Source organism: Paracoccidioides brasiliensis, assembly GCF_000150735.1.
Source record: "Paracoccidioides brasiliensis Pb18 unplaced genomic scaffold supercont2.1, whole genome shotgun sequence".
NCBI lineage: Eukaryota > Fungi > Ascomycota > Eurotiomycetes > Onygenales > Ajellomycetaceae > Paracoccidioides > Paracoccidioides brasiliensis.
The window spans coordinates 1,059,049-1,071,430 of NW_011371358.1; the positions used below are offsets into that span (position 1 = coordinate 1,059,049).

The window sequence follows — 12,382 nt, forward strand, 5'->3', positions numbered from 1 at the left end:
TTGCGCAAATCCACTTTTGATGATATCTATATCTATATACCTTTCTACGTGTGCCATACCATACATCATATGGGAATCTGAGCGGAACGTCGTGCTGTATCGCGTCGATGCATCGATCGATCAATGACCAATAACTGCTCATTGAAAATATTCATACCACACCACACCGCATCAAAAACCAGTATCAATGCCAGCTCCAGCGTCAGCAGCAATATCAACCCTTCTCCCTTTCTCTCTCCCTCTCTCCCCCCTTCTCTCCCTCTCTCTCTCTCCCTCTCCCTCTCCCTCTCTCCCCCTCCCTCTCTCCACCGCTCTCCCCCTCTCTCCACCGCTCTCTCTCGCTCCCCCCTCCTCCATGTTAATGTATATCACACCCGTTTCCACACCTGTGTCTATCAGCAATTGTTATCATGTCATCAACAGCACATGCCTGGAGGAACGGAATGTTCGATGTCATATTTAAAAACCCACGGATATTTCATATATTATACGTTTTTGTCTTTGGGCGAATTCCCCGATCTCTGGCTTGCTGGTGTGTGGTGTGGATTTATCTATCTCTTATCCTCATTTCCTGTCTGTCTCCAGTCATATGTATATCTTTTTTGTATACCACTCATTGATTTGGCTCTTAAGACTTGATGGAAGCAGGAATAACATGATACAAATACAAATACAAATACAGCTACAGTTACCCTTGCCATATTTGGGTATACATAGCTATTCCCTTGCTGAGAATTCGAAGAAAATGGTCTCCCTTTTTTATTTTCGCCTGAACTCTGTTGATTTTTGTATCTATCTGGCATTGGTAAAGGGGCATTAAATTGCGTGGGTGGAGCGTTTGGCTGTTCTAAAGAAGTAAATGAATAATAATATTCCAAGTTCTAGCTCACGTACCGAGTTGACATCTCTTCCGCATGTGTTATTCTCATAGTTATGCTGAATAATGAATACGTTCACACGCCGCTCACTCCTTCATCCTTTGATTTTCCATTGCCGGTGTAAAAAGGAAATATCCCACTTATTAGAGAATGCAACGTCGTTTTTGGTTCTTGGTTGCCCCTGTTGCTTACGATGGTCTGTTGTTTGATGCTGCGTATTGGATTGATCTGATTTGACCTGGCCCGGCCTGGTCTGGCCTGACCCGACCTGCGCTCGCAGTGTGAACCAGTTGAGCCCAACACTGGGCGGACCCCCCTCCCCTCTCCCCCTCCCCAACGTATTGGAACCTTTTATCCTTATTTAGCAGCGCTCCTCGCTTCTCTGGTAAAAAGGTCCAAGCTCAGCCGAACCTCGATGGCTGAAGCTCTGACCAGTTCGGCTAAACAGTTCGGCTAAACGGGAGCGCGTTACCAGGTTAAAACTGCACCGGCAAGACTTGACGGATTTTACGACGCGGTTCTAGATGGTTGGCCAGAAGCTCTTCCACTGGCCCCTCGCTCTTTTAGCTGACCTGATCTGAGCTTCTTGTCGTCGTGATGTCGAAGGATGTTACACGCCAAAAGGGGACATCGGGAGAAAGATTGAACGAAGAATTAACCATCATCTAGTTAAATAGTTTGGTTAGTTAGCGATCTCTTAAACCACGCCTGTTAAAATTCCGTATCGCCAGGGCGGTCAAACGATGGAGTTGGCTATGTAGAAATTAACTTCGGACAATTGCAGCTCTTTCAGATACGCGCTCATTCTCCCTTGACTAGCTTTGGTTTCACAATAACTATCTAGTTAGCTAACTGCCAACTAACTAATGGCGGGCAGCGGTAAGCTCCGTCCGGGAAGATATAAAAAAAAGAAAAGCCTATTTTCCGCGAGATTGGACGGGGGGCTAGACGCAAAAATGGTAAAGAATTCCGGGATTCGACGCATGTTCAATCTTAGCTAGAAAAAAAAAAAAGAAAAAAAAAAAAAAAAAAAAAAAACATATCTGTTGGGTCCCCTAACAATTAGTTAACTAGTTACATGTTCACCATCACTGCTACACCCTTCTACCTTTTCTCCATTCTACCCTTCATCCTCTGTTCAAATTTCAATATCTTCCTTGTGAAACCTCCGCCTTCCGCACCACCCCTCACAGACGCCGGAGTTAGTGTAATTTTAATCTCGAAAAACAAACCAAAATTTCTTTTTCTATCCCTGTAAGTGACTAGTTGAATTGACAACATCCCGTCTCACACAAAATACTTGGAGAGAGAGAGAGAGAGAGAGAAAAGGAATGAGTGAAGAGAAAAGAGATGGGAGTCTTTCTATTCCCGTTTTCTTCATTCTCCCCGTGGCTGTGAAAATGCATCCTATAGATTCCAATACTTTGCGCTTTATTAAGAGGTCCGGGAGAACAGGTCTATATATACCGAGTAGAGGCCCAGAATAATACCATCCTAGGCGCAAGGACAATTTGATCGCGCGGTTCTTTAATATTTCCTTTTTCCCTCTTCCCACGAAGCGAAGATCGACTGCCGCACGTCTTGAATCGGACGACGCCAATATGGTGGAGAAGGTCTATGTTACTTATAATCAGGTATGTTAACTGGGAATAGTATGCAGGAGGGGAGGAGAGAGAGACACGGAGGGAATTTGAGTGCACGTCGGAGATATGAACCCAAGGGGGACGACCGACATGAATATCAGGAGAAGCCCTGCGGATTTCTGCGAGTTGTTAAAAATACGAAAACCCTGAGATTCTATGTGGAAAGCTGCATTGATGATAAGAGGGGGGCCGCGGGGGGCCGCGGGGGGGGGGAGTGGGGGAGGGAAGAAGCAGAAGAGGTTGAAGGCAGACCAAGCCCGTATACGCAGTGGATGGAGACTTTTTTAAATAAATTAACAGCGATCCTTTCATACCACAGGTGCACAAGCTGTGTCAAGCTTCAGCAGACCGCATCCTCAATGACTTCAAACCAAATCTTATGATTGCCATCGGAGGCGGAGGATATATTCCAGCCAGAATGTTGAGGTACTGAACTGAATTTCCTAAGTATTTCCTCCCCTCTGCGCCGCAGGGATAAGGAAGGGTTGGAGTGTTGATGTTCCAATCCAACCACTATCACCGCCAAAATATCAATACCAATGTTATAACCTATATACCCAATTGTACTATTCTAACATCCCCAACTGCGTGCCCCCCTTTTTGCGTCCTCCATCCAAACAGATCATTCCTCAAACAACCCGACGGCGCCAACATTCCCATCCAAGCCATCGGCCTGTCGCTATACGAGAACCTAGGCAGAGACGATGATCCCGTCGAGCAACTGGGCACCAAAGTCACACGGACACAATGGCTTGATCTCAGCTCGCTGGAGATGGCTAATCTGATCGGGAAGAACGTGTTGATTGTTGATGAGGTGGATGATACACGGACGACGTTGGAATATGCTGTGCGTGAGCTGCAGAAGGATGTACAGGTGGCGCAACAGCAGCTGGGTAGGGAGGGGGAGAAGACTACGTTTTCTGTGTTTGTGTTGCATGTGAGTTTTGCTTCGTTTTCTTCTGCTCTTTTCCTGTGGAGGGCAGCCCGCCGACTGCCCTGTTTTCTTTAAATAGGAGGAAATGGATTTATTTGTTTCTTATTGAACAAGGAACGCCATTGTTCCGTCGGCGTTCTCCCATAGTTCATGAGTGTCATACTAACCAATAAACCCTTTCCATCCCGCAGAACAAAGACAAACTTAAGAAAGGAAAACTCCCTGCCGATATGCTGGAGAGCGGGCGATATCTGGCCGCTGTCACCACCGGTGACGTCTGGATCTGCTACCCCTGGGAAGCCAAGTGCGTTCTACCTCTTCCTCGATCTCCTTTTCCATATATCGTTATTCGGCCCTTGCCCCCCTCATTTCCCCTTCTCGTGCCCGCATTTCATTCCGCCCGCCCGCCTTACCCGGCCTTGGTATTGGTGCCCCTTTGTTTCCCCCCTCCCCCCATCTATGCCCAATGGTTCCACACGCATTTTTCCCGCAATCACGGCACCTGCATTTGTTGCACTCTGTACAACTTGCTTTCGAGCCTTAGCGCGGCATATCGGTTTCCATCACCATCCCTCCGTCACCCGGATCCGGGGGCCCCGAGCTTTGAGCCCCTGGACCCGTGCTGCTTTTTGATGTGTCCTTGCATGGATGAGTTCGTTGATTGGATTCGTCCATGGGTTCTGCCGTGTTCTAGTTTTACTAACAGTTTCAACACAGGGACATTGATCAGCATGATCAACTCGCGGCTGAGCACCCGTTGACTTGAAGGTTTCTTAAATGCCTTTGTTTCCTCTGGAAGTAATAGGAGAATAAAATTCTGTTAACTAGGTCTTATTTCGTCCTTTTCTCTTCCTCCCTCCTTCTTCCCCCCCCCCCCCCTTTATGATAACTTTTTATTTTTTATTTTTTATTTTTTATTTTTTGGTAGATTCCCACGGAAGGAAATGGAGAATGGGTGGAATTGACATCTTGACTTCGTAACGATAATGATATTTATATTCAATAAATACCCTCTTAACTCTTCATTTCACATTGATTTTGTTGGGAATGATGCATATTTGAGAGGTCTTATAACTCGGCAGCCACTTCAGGTCTCTCATTCAACCCTCAACAATGATACTTTCAGAAAGAGGGATGAGAGCGAATTTAATGAAGAAGATGTTGCTCCTGTGATATCTATTAAATAATAGAATTAACACACGTGTGGTTTTACCTCATTCACCCGGGCCGGGTTGGGGGGGGGGGGAAGCAACAAATGCTATAAACAGTCTAATGAAATAGATACAAAAGAAAAGGCAACGAAACTAGAAAAGGGATGATATCCTCTTATCCTTCCTCCAGTTTCTCATCGCACTCCAATTCCCATTTGTTGTCCATATATAAACCACGACTCATTCATTACCACTCCCCTTCACCTCCCCGTCCTTGCACAATTGACCCCCTTCTGAAGGAGCAAACCTAATCAACATCAACCCTCATATTCCTCAGCTCATTCTTCGCCTGTATAATTTCTTCCTGCAGTGTTGCGTGCGCCTCGGGAACATCATTGAAGGTATACACGCCCCAGCCTAGTCTGAAAAGCAGGTATGCGCCTAGGACCATTATGGAGTAGAAGGGGAGCTGCGGGTGTCGAAAGGAGGGTGAGTTTGTTAGTTTGTATTTTGCGATTGCTGGGTAGACAGAAGGAGATCAGATTTGAGTAGGAACGTAGAAAGTGAGAAGTGGTAGAAGTAGCTGAAGTATCCTCCGAATATATAAGCTGTGGTGACGTACAACTGGTATTATTTCACTCTGAACGGTAGGGTTTAGAGGTATTAGACCGAGATAGAGGGCGAGGTAGAGCTATGGGTTTTAGCATGCTTGGGTTAGCTGGGGTCTTTTTTTTTCTTCTCTTTCTCTTCTATGTTTGCGGAGGAGGCGGGCAAAGGAGAATCGATATGGTTGGGAGATTCGATTGTTAAAGTGAGGTGCGCAACTGGGGTTGATGGTATGTTTGGGCAGTATATATTATTTCTTTTTTCTTTTGCATACCGAGGTAAGAAGGAGGATGACAGAGAGGGTTTGTTGAGCGCGGGTCATGTTTGGGGATGCGCAATCGGGGGGATATATGAGCTCGGAGTAAGTATGGAATCCAGTGGGGATTCGGCCAGTGAGGAGAGCACCAATTAGAAGCGGATTGGGTGGTATGAGTATAATAATTAATTAATATCCCCGGAGTGCCACTAAATCTATATGAAACTGTTGCAGGTTGGATTATTCTTTGATGATTTCTTCCTTGTCTTCTGTTGTTTTGTTGCCAGCTTCCACTTTTCAATAAACATCGACAGTCGTCAGGTGATAACTATAACTAACTTCTAGCTCTTCCGCGCGTTTATTTAGGACACCGCGGCTTAGCGAAATCCGTACCCGCAGAAGTGGCGCGCCTCGAACTAAGCTTCCTTTTAAGCTCTTACCTACACTACTACACTCAGGTCTGAATTACCTCCCTCTTCATTCCAGATCGCTAGAGATCTTCCCTTCGCGCCCAAGGGGAGTGAGTGGATTGGTAAACAATACACTGGATGCAATAGTAGTGACCGTCAGAGTATATACTCCAAACAACTCCAGTCAAGCGGATCTTGAAAAAATCTCATGGAAATGATTCCAAATTTCATATTTAGCAAGCCCTACAACGGCCATTAAAGGAAACGAGGAATCTCCGAACAAAGTATCAGAGTTAGCAGCTACAAGAGATAGACAACTGGAGAAAAGGTCTCAGCGGAATAGGTTCCGCTTAAGACATTGACTAGGCTAGGAGGTGAGGATGTGCTTTGCCATTTGGCGCTCTGCTCTGTATTTTCCGGAGATCAGTTCAACTCGAAAACTTTGATGTCCGACCCCATCTTTCCACAGTATTGTTCACCTCTGTCTCTACCCCTGGGTGTTAGAGCCTAATCGTCGAAGAAAGGGTAGACCCATATATCTTGAAAGTAGCCACTGGAGGTTTGTGAGCATCCCCAGGAACACCATAATCGAAGACTATTGCAAACGTGTCTTGCTATTCTCGTGATCAAGTGCCGTATTCGACTGGTGGTGCTCACATCTACCGTTTGTTTACAGATTGTACGAATCAGCTCTGTGTCTGCCGGGACCGTGTCCAATTCATAGGAGTCAAGAATAGCTGGGCGAGCAATGATGAGAACAGATATCGAATGCAACGTTGGAGATTGTGCTCGTTACAGCGACAGTGGAAGCCATGGGTGCGTTTGAAGACCTCCTGCGAGGAGTCTGGGGTGAGGTAAATATCCACAGTCGGGTGCAGCTCCCAAGTTTACCTGGGGTTCCGGCGCAGCCAAAAACCTTCGAATAAGTCCGGACAAGACATATGAGAGTTGTTGGTTCTCCGTATCGAGGTTTTGAGTGTGGCTACTATTAGCTGTTGTGGGAATCAAGACAAGGCTAATAAAGGCTAGCCGGCTAAGGCTCTTAAATACATATCTGTACTATCTCAGTCTTGCAGACATGTCAACCTGGTGAGTTTCTCAAGGCAATCATCTACAGTCTGCTGCCTAGGTAGCAATAGGGTGTCATTTTCATGCAGTGATATCCGTTAGACTTCTCCGAAGCAGCCGACACACTCTTGCACAAACACCACACATATTACTCATACATCACTCTTCAACCGCTCCACCTTCAACACCAGGGCTAGGATTAGGATATGATTAGGATTAGGGGGTTAGAATTAGAGTTGCTTAAGGGTAACGGGCTTTGGAAATACAGAGATGTGTATGAGATATGTGTAAGATGTGACTAGTGCATTAGTTTCAATGAAGAGGTGTCGGATTTTATATTAAACCAGGTGTTTCCGGCGAGATTTAAAAACCACAACTTAACTACTATCAGTTAAGCTAGTTAACTAACTAATTAAATAAATAAACTCAGTAACTAACTAGTGAGTTATATAATGTATTTCCCAAGCGAGCGCAACACCCAAGCGAGCACAACACCAAAACCACCAGAGCTCAACTCATTAGATTTTAATTCAAATTATCTCAACGCTACAACACTCAATTAAATTAAATTAAATTACATGCGGTTGAGAACATCTTAACCTAGTATGCCTGAGATTATTACAATTGCTGCAGCGTTGTGGAGCTCGTCGGCGTGGAGCAGGTGCAGATAGTGAGGACTCAGGGATTGAATAACTGGCTGTTCAACAGGTGGTGCAGGTGAAGCTAGAAGACTTTGAACTTCTTCACTAGTTAAACCTCCTACTTCTTGTTGAATTTGGCGCCTAGATCTCTTGCGTTTTTGCTTCTCTATCTCATTCGCGTTGAATATATCCTGGTATTGCTTCTTCATAATAGTGGCACTGACCATCCCCATATTCACAGGCCTTGATAATTTGATCAAAACCTTCCACAAAGCCTTCAGGCTGATCTTCCACTAAGTCTTTGATCTTATTTGCCTGCCAGTGTAATTGCCGAGGATTACTAGGTGTTTGAAGCACCCAGGATGTGGTTGAATTGCTAGAGCTGCTGCATTGGGGGGGGGGGGTAGGGGTCCGTAGTTGAATATCCAGCTGCTGGAGGACGTAGTCAGGTTGAAAGGGCACTATTCCAGCTGCCTTGAAACCATTTTGGATAGTCTGAGGCTTGAAGGCCGCAGCACGCGCTGCAGGATAAGCATCTAAGAAATCTGCTTTCCAAATGACATTAAATCCAAGCCGCATTCGCTGCTGAACTAGGTCCCCATATTGCTCACTTTAAAGCTGAAAATACGCTCACATCTAGTGGCTGCAAAAGATGTGAGGAATGAGGTGGCATGCAAAGGCATATTATAGCATTATTCTTGCAGATTTGATTGAATTCTGGAGTAAGATGACTGCCATGGCCATCAAGGATAAGAAGGATAGATCTGCCAACTCTGCGAGGATTTGTTGCTGGAATAAACATCTGTTGAAGCCATCTCAGACCTATTTCATCAGTAGTCCAGTCATTTGGACTAGCATCTAGCCTCCAGCCTTCTGGAAGGCCTTCAAACCACCCTTCCAACAAGCCCTTGCTTTTGAGAATAATATAGGGAGGTAGGGCCCATCCAGATGCATTGACTGACTCAATTACAGTCACCCATTCACGATTTCCAGGCTGTAGAAGCTTTGCTCTGCTGTAGTGCTCACTACTAGTAATAACCTTAGTAGTGGCGCAAACTCCCATAGCAAATCCAGTCTCATCAAAGTTGTATATATCTTCTGACAGAATCCCTTGCTCAGCAATTGTATCCCTCAAGGTCTTAAACCAATCACATATGATCCGCTGATCTTCACACTTGGCCCGCCCGTTCATGATTATAGCGCCTGGAATAGAAGCTTTGGAGCTCTGGACGGCGTGCCACTAGATTTGACACCCAGTTCTTGCCAATGCGGAGAGGGGGGGTGGTGGAGGTGGTTGAATTCCGTATAGTAAGAAGATAATTAGCTGTATCCTCAACCAATGCTGGCCGTGGGGGAAATCATTGTTTAGCCTGGTCCAGCACCCATTCAACTAGCTTTATCTTCTTCAGCAGGAGATAATTTGTGTGAATTTGCGCGTAAATTCATCCTTGATTGCCGGCCATTCAGTTAATAGGTTAGAGTAGAATGAGAGACATTAAATAAGCGAGCAGCTTCACAAATTGAAGCAATTTCTTGATTTTTAAAGGCTTTTATGGAGAGTTCAAGTCTTCGCTCTCTTTCTAGAGAATCTGAAGCATTTTTATTGAGAATTGGTGGCATAATTACGCGTTGAATTGGAAGGGTAGATAAATTAAAAGATATTTTGAATTGGTGTTGCGTTCGCTTGGGAAATACGTTACGGTGTTCCAGCGTTTGTTAACTAATAACTAGTCTCTTCCACTGGCTTCAGTTAGTGAGCCCTAAGAATGAATTAACAATCCACTAGTTAACAGAGCGACATCTCCACTCCCCAACATCAAGTCGATAAATCTGAGAAGATACGCACCGTGGAGCTACAAAACTACTCAGGTGACTGCCACCCCAAGAGCTTCATTATTAGTTACTTGTTTATCTGGCTCTAAAAAATAGGAATTGGGACATTCGTGTGAACAGCCGTCACCTCCCAAGTATCGACAATATTTTCAAGGTGAGCAGAAAGTTCCGGTCCGAACCATTAAACTCAGTTGAAAATGCAACATTTGTAGAAACTAAATCGAACAAATTTAGATTTCTAGATATTTCGGGTTTATCTACGGATATTGAATAATTCATTGCAAGGTGCAGACACTACGAATTAAAAAAAAAAAAAAAAAGGAAAAAAAAAAAAGAAAGAAAGAGGGGACAAAGATTACAGATAAATCAATGTCTTTTCCCCTGCAAAACACACACGTAACTCTCTTACCATAATGTATCTCCCCTTCACTAACCCGGAAAAGCAAAATATCTACTGGTCAGTTAATAACCACTAGCAAGCTCACAGATGCGACTGTGGCTGAGAAGCAACCATCCTCTCCGTGGCTTTCTCAATCCGCGCTCCGAGGTCCTGGTTAATGCGCGTAAACATGCAGTAGGTGGCCTTGCGCACTTTCTCCTGTGCCCCGCAGAGGTGGACGGACACATTGTGAACGAAATTCTCCTGCTGTCCCGGTTGGCGTCCAAGAACCTTCCAGAGGCCATTAGGTTGGACGAAATCCTCATCCGTGACTGGGATTTGCTTGGACAAGGCGGCGCCAGCCCACTGCTCGTGCTCCTGGCAGGCCTTGACGGGCTTGAACTCCATCGGGCGGAAGGTGGACGGGTAGTTGGGGTTGGCGCCGTAGTTGCCATTGATAGCCATGGCACCGTCACGCTGGTACGGGTTGAAGGCGCGCAGTGGGCAGTTGACAGGGATCTGCTGATAGTTGACGCCCAGGCGGTGGCGGTGGGTGTCGGGGTAGGAGAAGAGGCGGGATTGCAGGACCGGGTCGGCGGATGGTTCGACACCCGGGACCATGTGGGAGGGCGAGAAGGCGGCCTGTTCGATTTCCGCGAAGTAGTTCTGCGGGTTCTCGCAGAGGGTGAAGCGACCGAAGCGGCGGAGGGGCACCTCCGCCTGGGGCCAGACTTTGGTCAGGTCGAAGACATTCCAGCGGAACTTCTCAGCCTGCTCGGGGCTGAGGACCTGGACGTAGCACGTCCAGGATGGGTATTCGCCGCGCTCGATGGCTTTGAATAGATCTTCAGTATGCCAGTCCGGATTATCGGCGGCCATCTTGGTGGCTTCTTCGTTGTTAAAGGTCTTGTTGCCCTGGTCGGTCTTGCAGTGGATTTGGACGTAGTTGAAGGTTCCGTCAGGCTTGGTCCACTTGTATGTGTGTCCAGAATAGCCGTTCATGTGGCGGTAGGAGTACGGGGTGCCACGGTCACTGAAGAGATGCATGACCTGGTGGGCGGACTCCTGATGGGTGGAGAGGTAGTCCCAGAACATGGTAGCATCCTTCAGGTTGGTCTGCGGGTTTCTCTTCTGGGTATGAATGAAGATAGGAAACTTTGATGGATCACGCAAGAAGAAGACTGGGGTGTTGTTGAAGACCCAGTCCCAATTTCCTTGCTCGGTGTAGAACTTGGTGGAGAACCCTCTAGGATCGCGAGCACTATCGGCGGATCCCTTCTCTCCACCCACAGTGGAGAAGCGGGTAATACACTTTGTCTTCTTTCCCACACCCAAAAGCATATCAATGACCGTCTACAATGTACCGTTAGCATTTATCCCAAAGAGATGTCTGAAGCGAACTTGTGAACTGGTATATGTGCGTATGGAGTGTTCACATACAATGTCGCTGATATCATCCAAGACTTCGAATTCACCGTAAGCTCCTGCACCTTTAGCATGGACCACTCGTTCGGGGATTCGCTCGCGATCGAAATGGGCAAGGAGATCAATCAGGTGGAAATCCTGGAGGAGCAGGGGGCCTTTCACTCCCACCCGCTGGGAAGACTCGGGGTCCATGACCTAGAACCGCAGGATAGTCAGCATCTAGCAAGCCGGACGAGATTCCGTGCCGTCATATGCTCTTATGCGTCCCCGGTTGGTTGTCGCATGTTGAGACGGAGTAGTAGATTCTACAGATAGGCAGGCGACTTACCGGGCAGCCATTGGACGTGGTGTAGGTGGGAGTTTCAGTATAACGGTAAGTACCTAGAGAGCAGTGTAGTGTGGTCAGCAATCCAAGTAGATATGATATATATATTATATATAGATATATATATATATATATATAGGTGTGTGGATGTATGTATTGTGTCCATGGTGTGTCATGGGCCAGTAGCTCCAAGGGGATAGATAGCACAATATTGAGGGGTCCTTGAGGGCACCTACTGGACGCAACGTCGGCACCCATGATGGCGGCAGGTGGACACTAAGATCTAACAAAATCAATCTACGAGAGTATAGGAACTCGATAGTGGTAGGTGACGATCCGTTCTCGATGGAGAAGATAAGGAGTATTTGAAGCCGGAACAACCAGTCCAAGGGACAGTGAGGAGACAAACTAACGCCGGAGAAGAAGGGGGGAAAAGAGGGGGAGGTGGCGTTCACTTATATATATCGCGAATCCAGTATATCTGGCCGATATTCTTTTCCTTTGTGGCCCCCCCTCTTTTGGGGGTGGGGGTATGCTGCGGGGAAATGCGTCACAAGTGCGGTACATCCAATCGCTCGCATTCTGGCAGGAAGAACAAGTATTCTTCTGGTCCCTCCGTGTAGCCGATGCACCGCCACGAAAGGGCAACTTGTAACTATAAGCTTATCTGGGTGAAGCACTTAACCATATTCACTCCCCTTCCGCCGCGGGGAAACAATAATTAGCTAAATATAAATCTTGGGTTTGTTAAATAACATTGGTGTAAAGTAGATTGAGTAGTTTTACTCAAACATCTATCTATATTTTGATGTTTCCCCCCCCCAACCGAACTA

At 46.4% G+C, this 12,382-nt stretch overlaps 3 protein-coding genes across 3 annotated transcripts; 1 reads left to right on the plus strand and 2 right to left on the minus strand.

Moving 5' to 3' along the window:
• Positions 1–2,479: 2,479 nt before the first annotated feature.
• PADG_00322 (uncharacterized protein) lies at positions 2,480–4,221 on the plus strand (the record flags this gene model as incomplete). Its single annotated transcript, XM_010757997.1, has 5 exons — positions 2,480–2,512; positions 2,841–2,947; positions 3,143–3,458; positions 3,647–3,759; positions 4,173–4,221. The coding sequence occupies 5 exons, from the start codon at positions 2,480–2,482 to the stop codon at positions 4,219–4,221; spliced, it is 618 nt and encodes a 205-aa protein (XP_010756299.1).
• Positions 4,222–4,913: 692 nt separating this feature from the next.
• Positions 4,914–5,534, minus strand: PADG_00323 (uncharacterized protein; the record flags this gene model as incomplete). The annotated part of the gene is made up of 3 exons (XM_010757998.1): positions 4,914–5,075; positions 5,229–5,297; positions 5,487–5,534. The coding sequence occupies 3 exons, from the start codon at positions 5,532–5,534 to the stop codon at positions 4,914–4,916; spliced, it is 279 nt and encodes a 92-aa protein (XP_010756300.1).
• A 4,367-nt stretch (positions 5,535–9,901) lies between these two features.
• On the minus strand, positions 9,902–11,416 carry PADG_00324 (catalase A; the record flags this gene model as incomplete). The annotated part of the gene is made up of 2 exons (XM_010757480.1): positions 9,902–11,152; positions 11,240–11,416. 2 exons carry the CDS (start codon positions 11,414–11,416, stop codon positions 9,902–9,904), a joined length of 1,428 nt encoding a protein of 475 aa, XP_010755782.1.
• Positions 11,417–12,382: the final 966 nt, after the last annotated feature.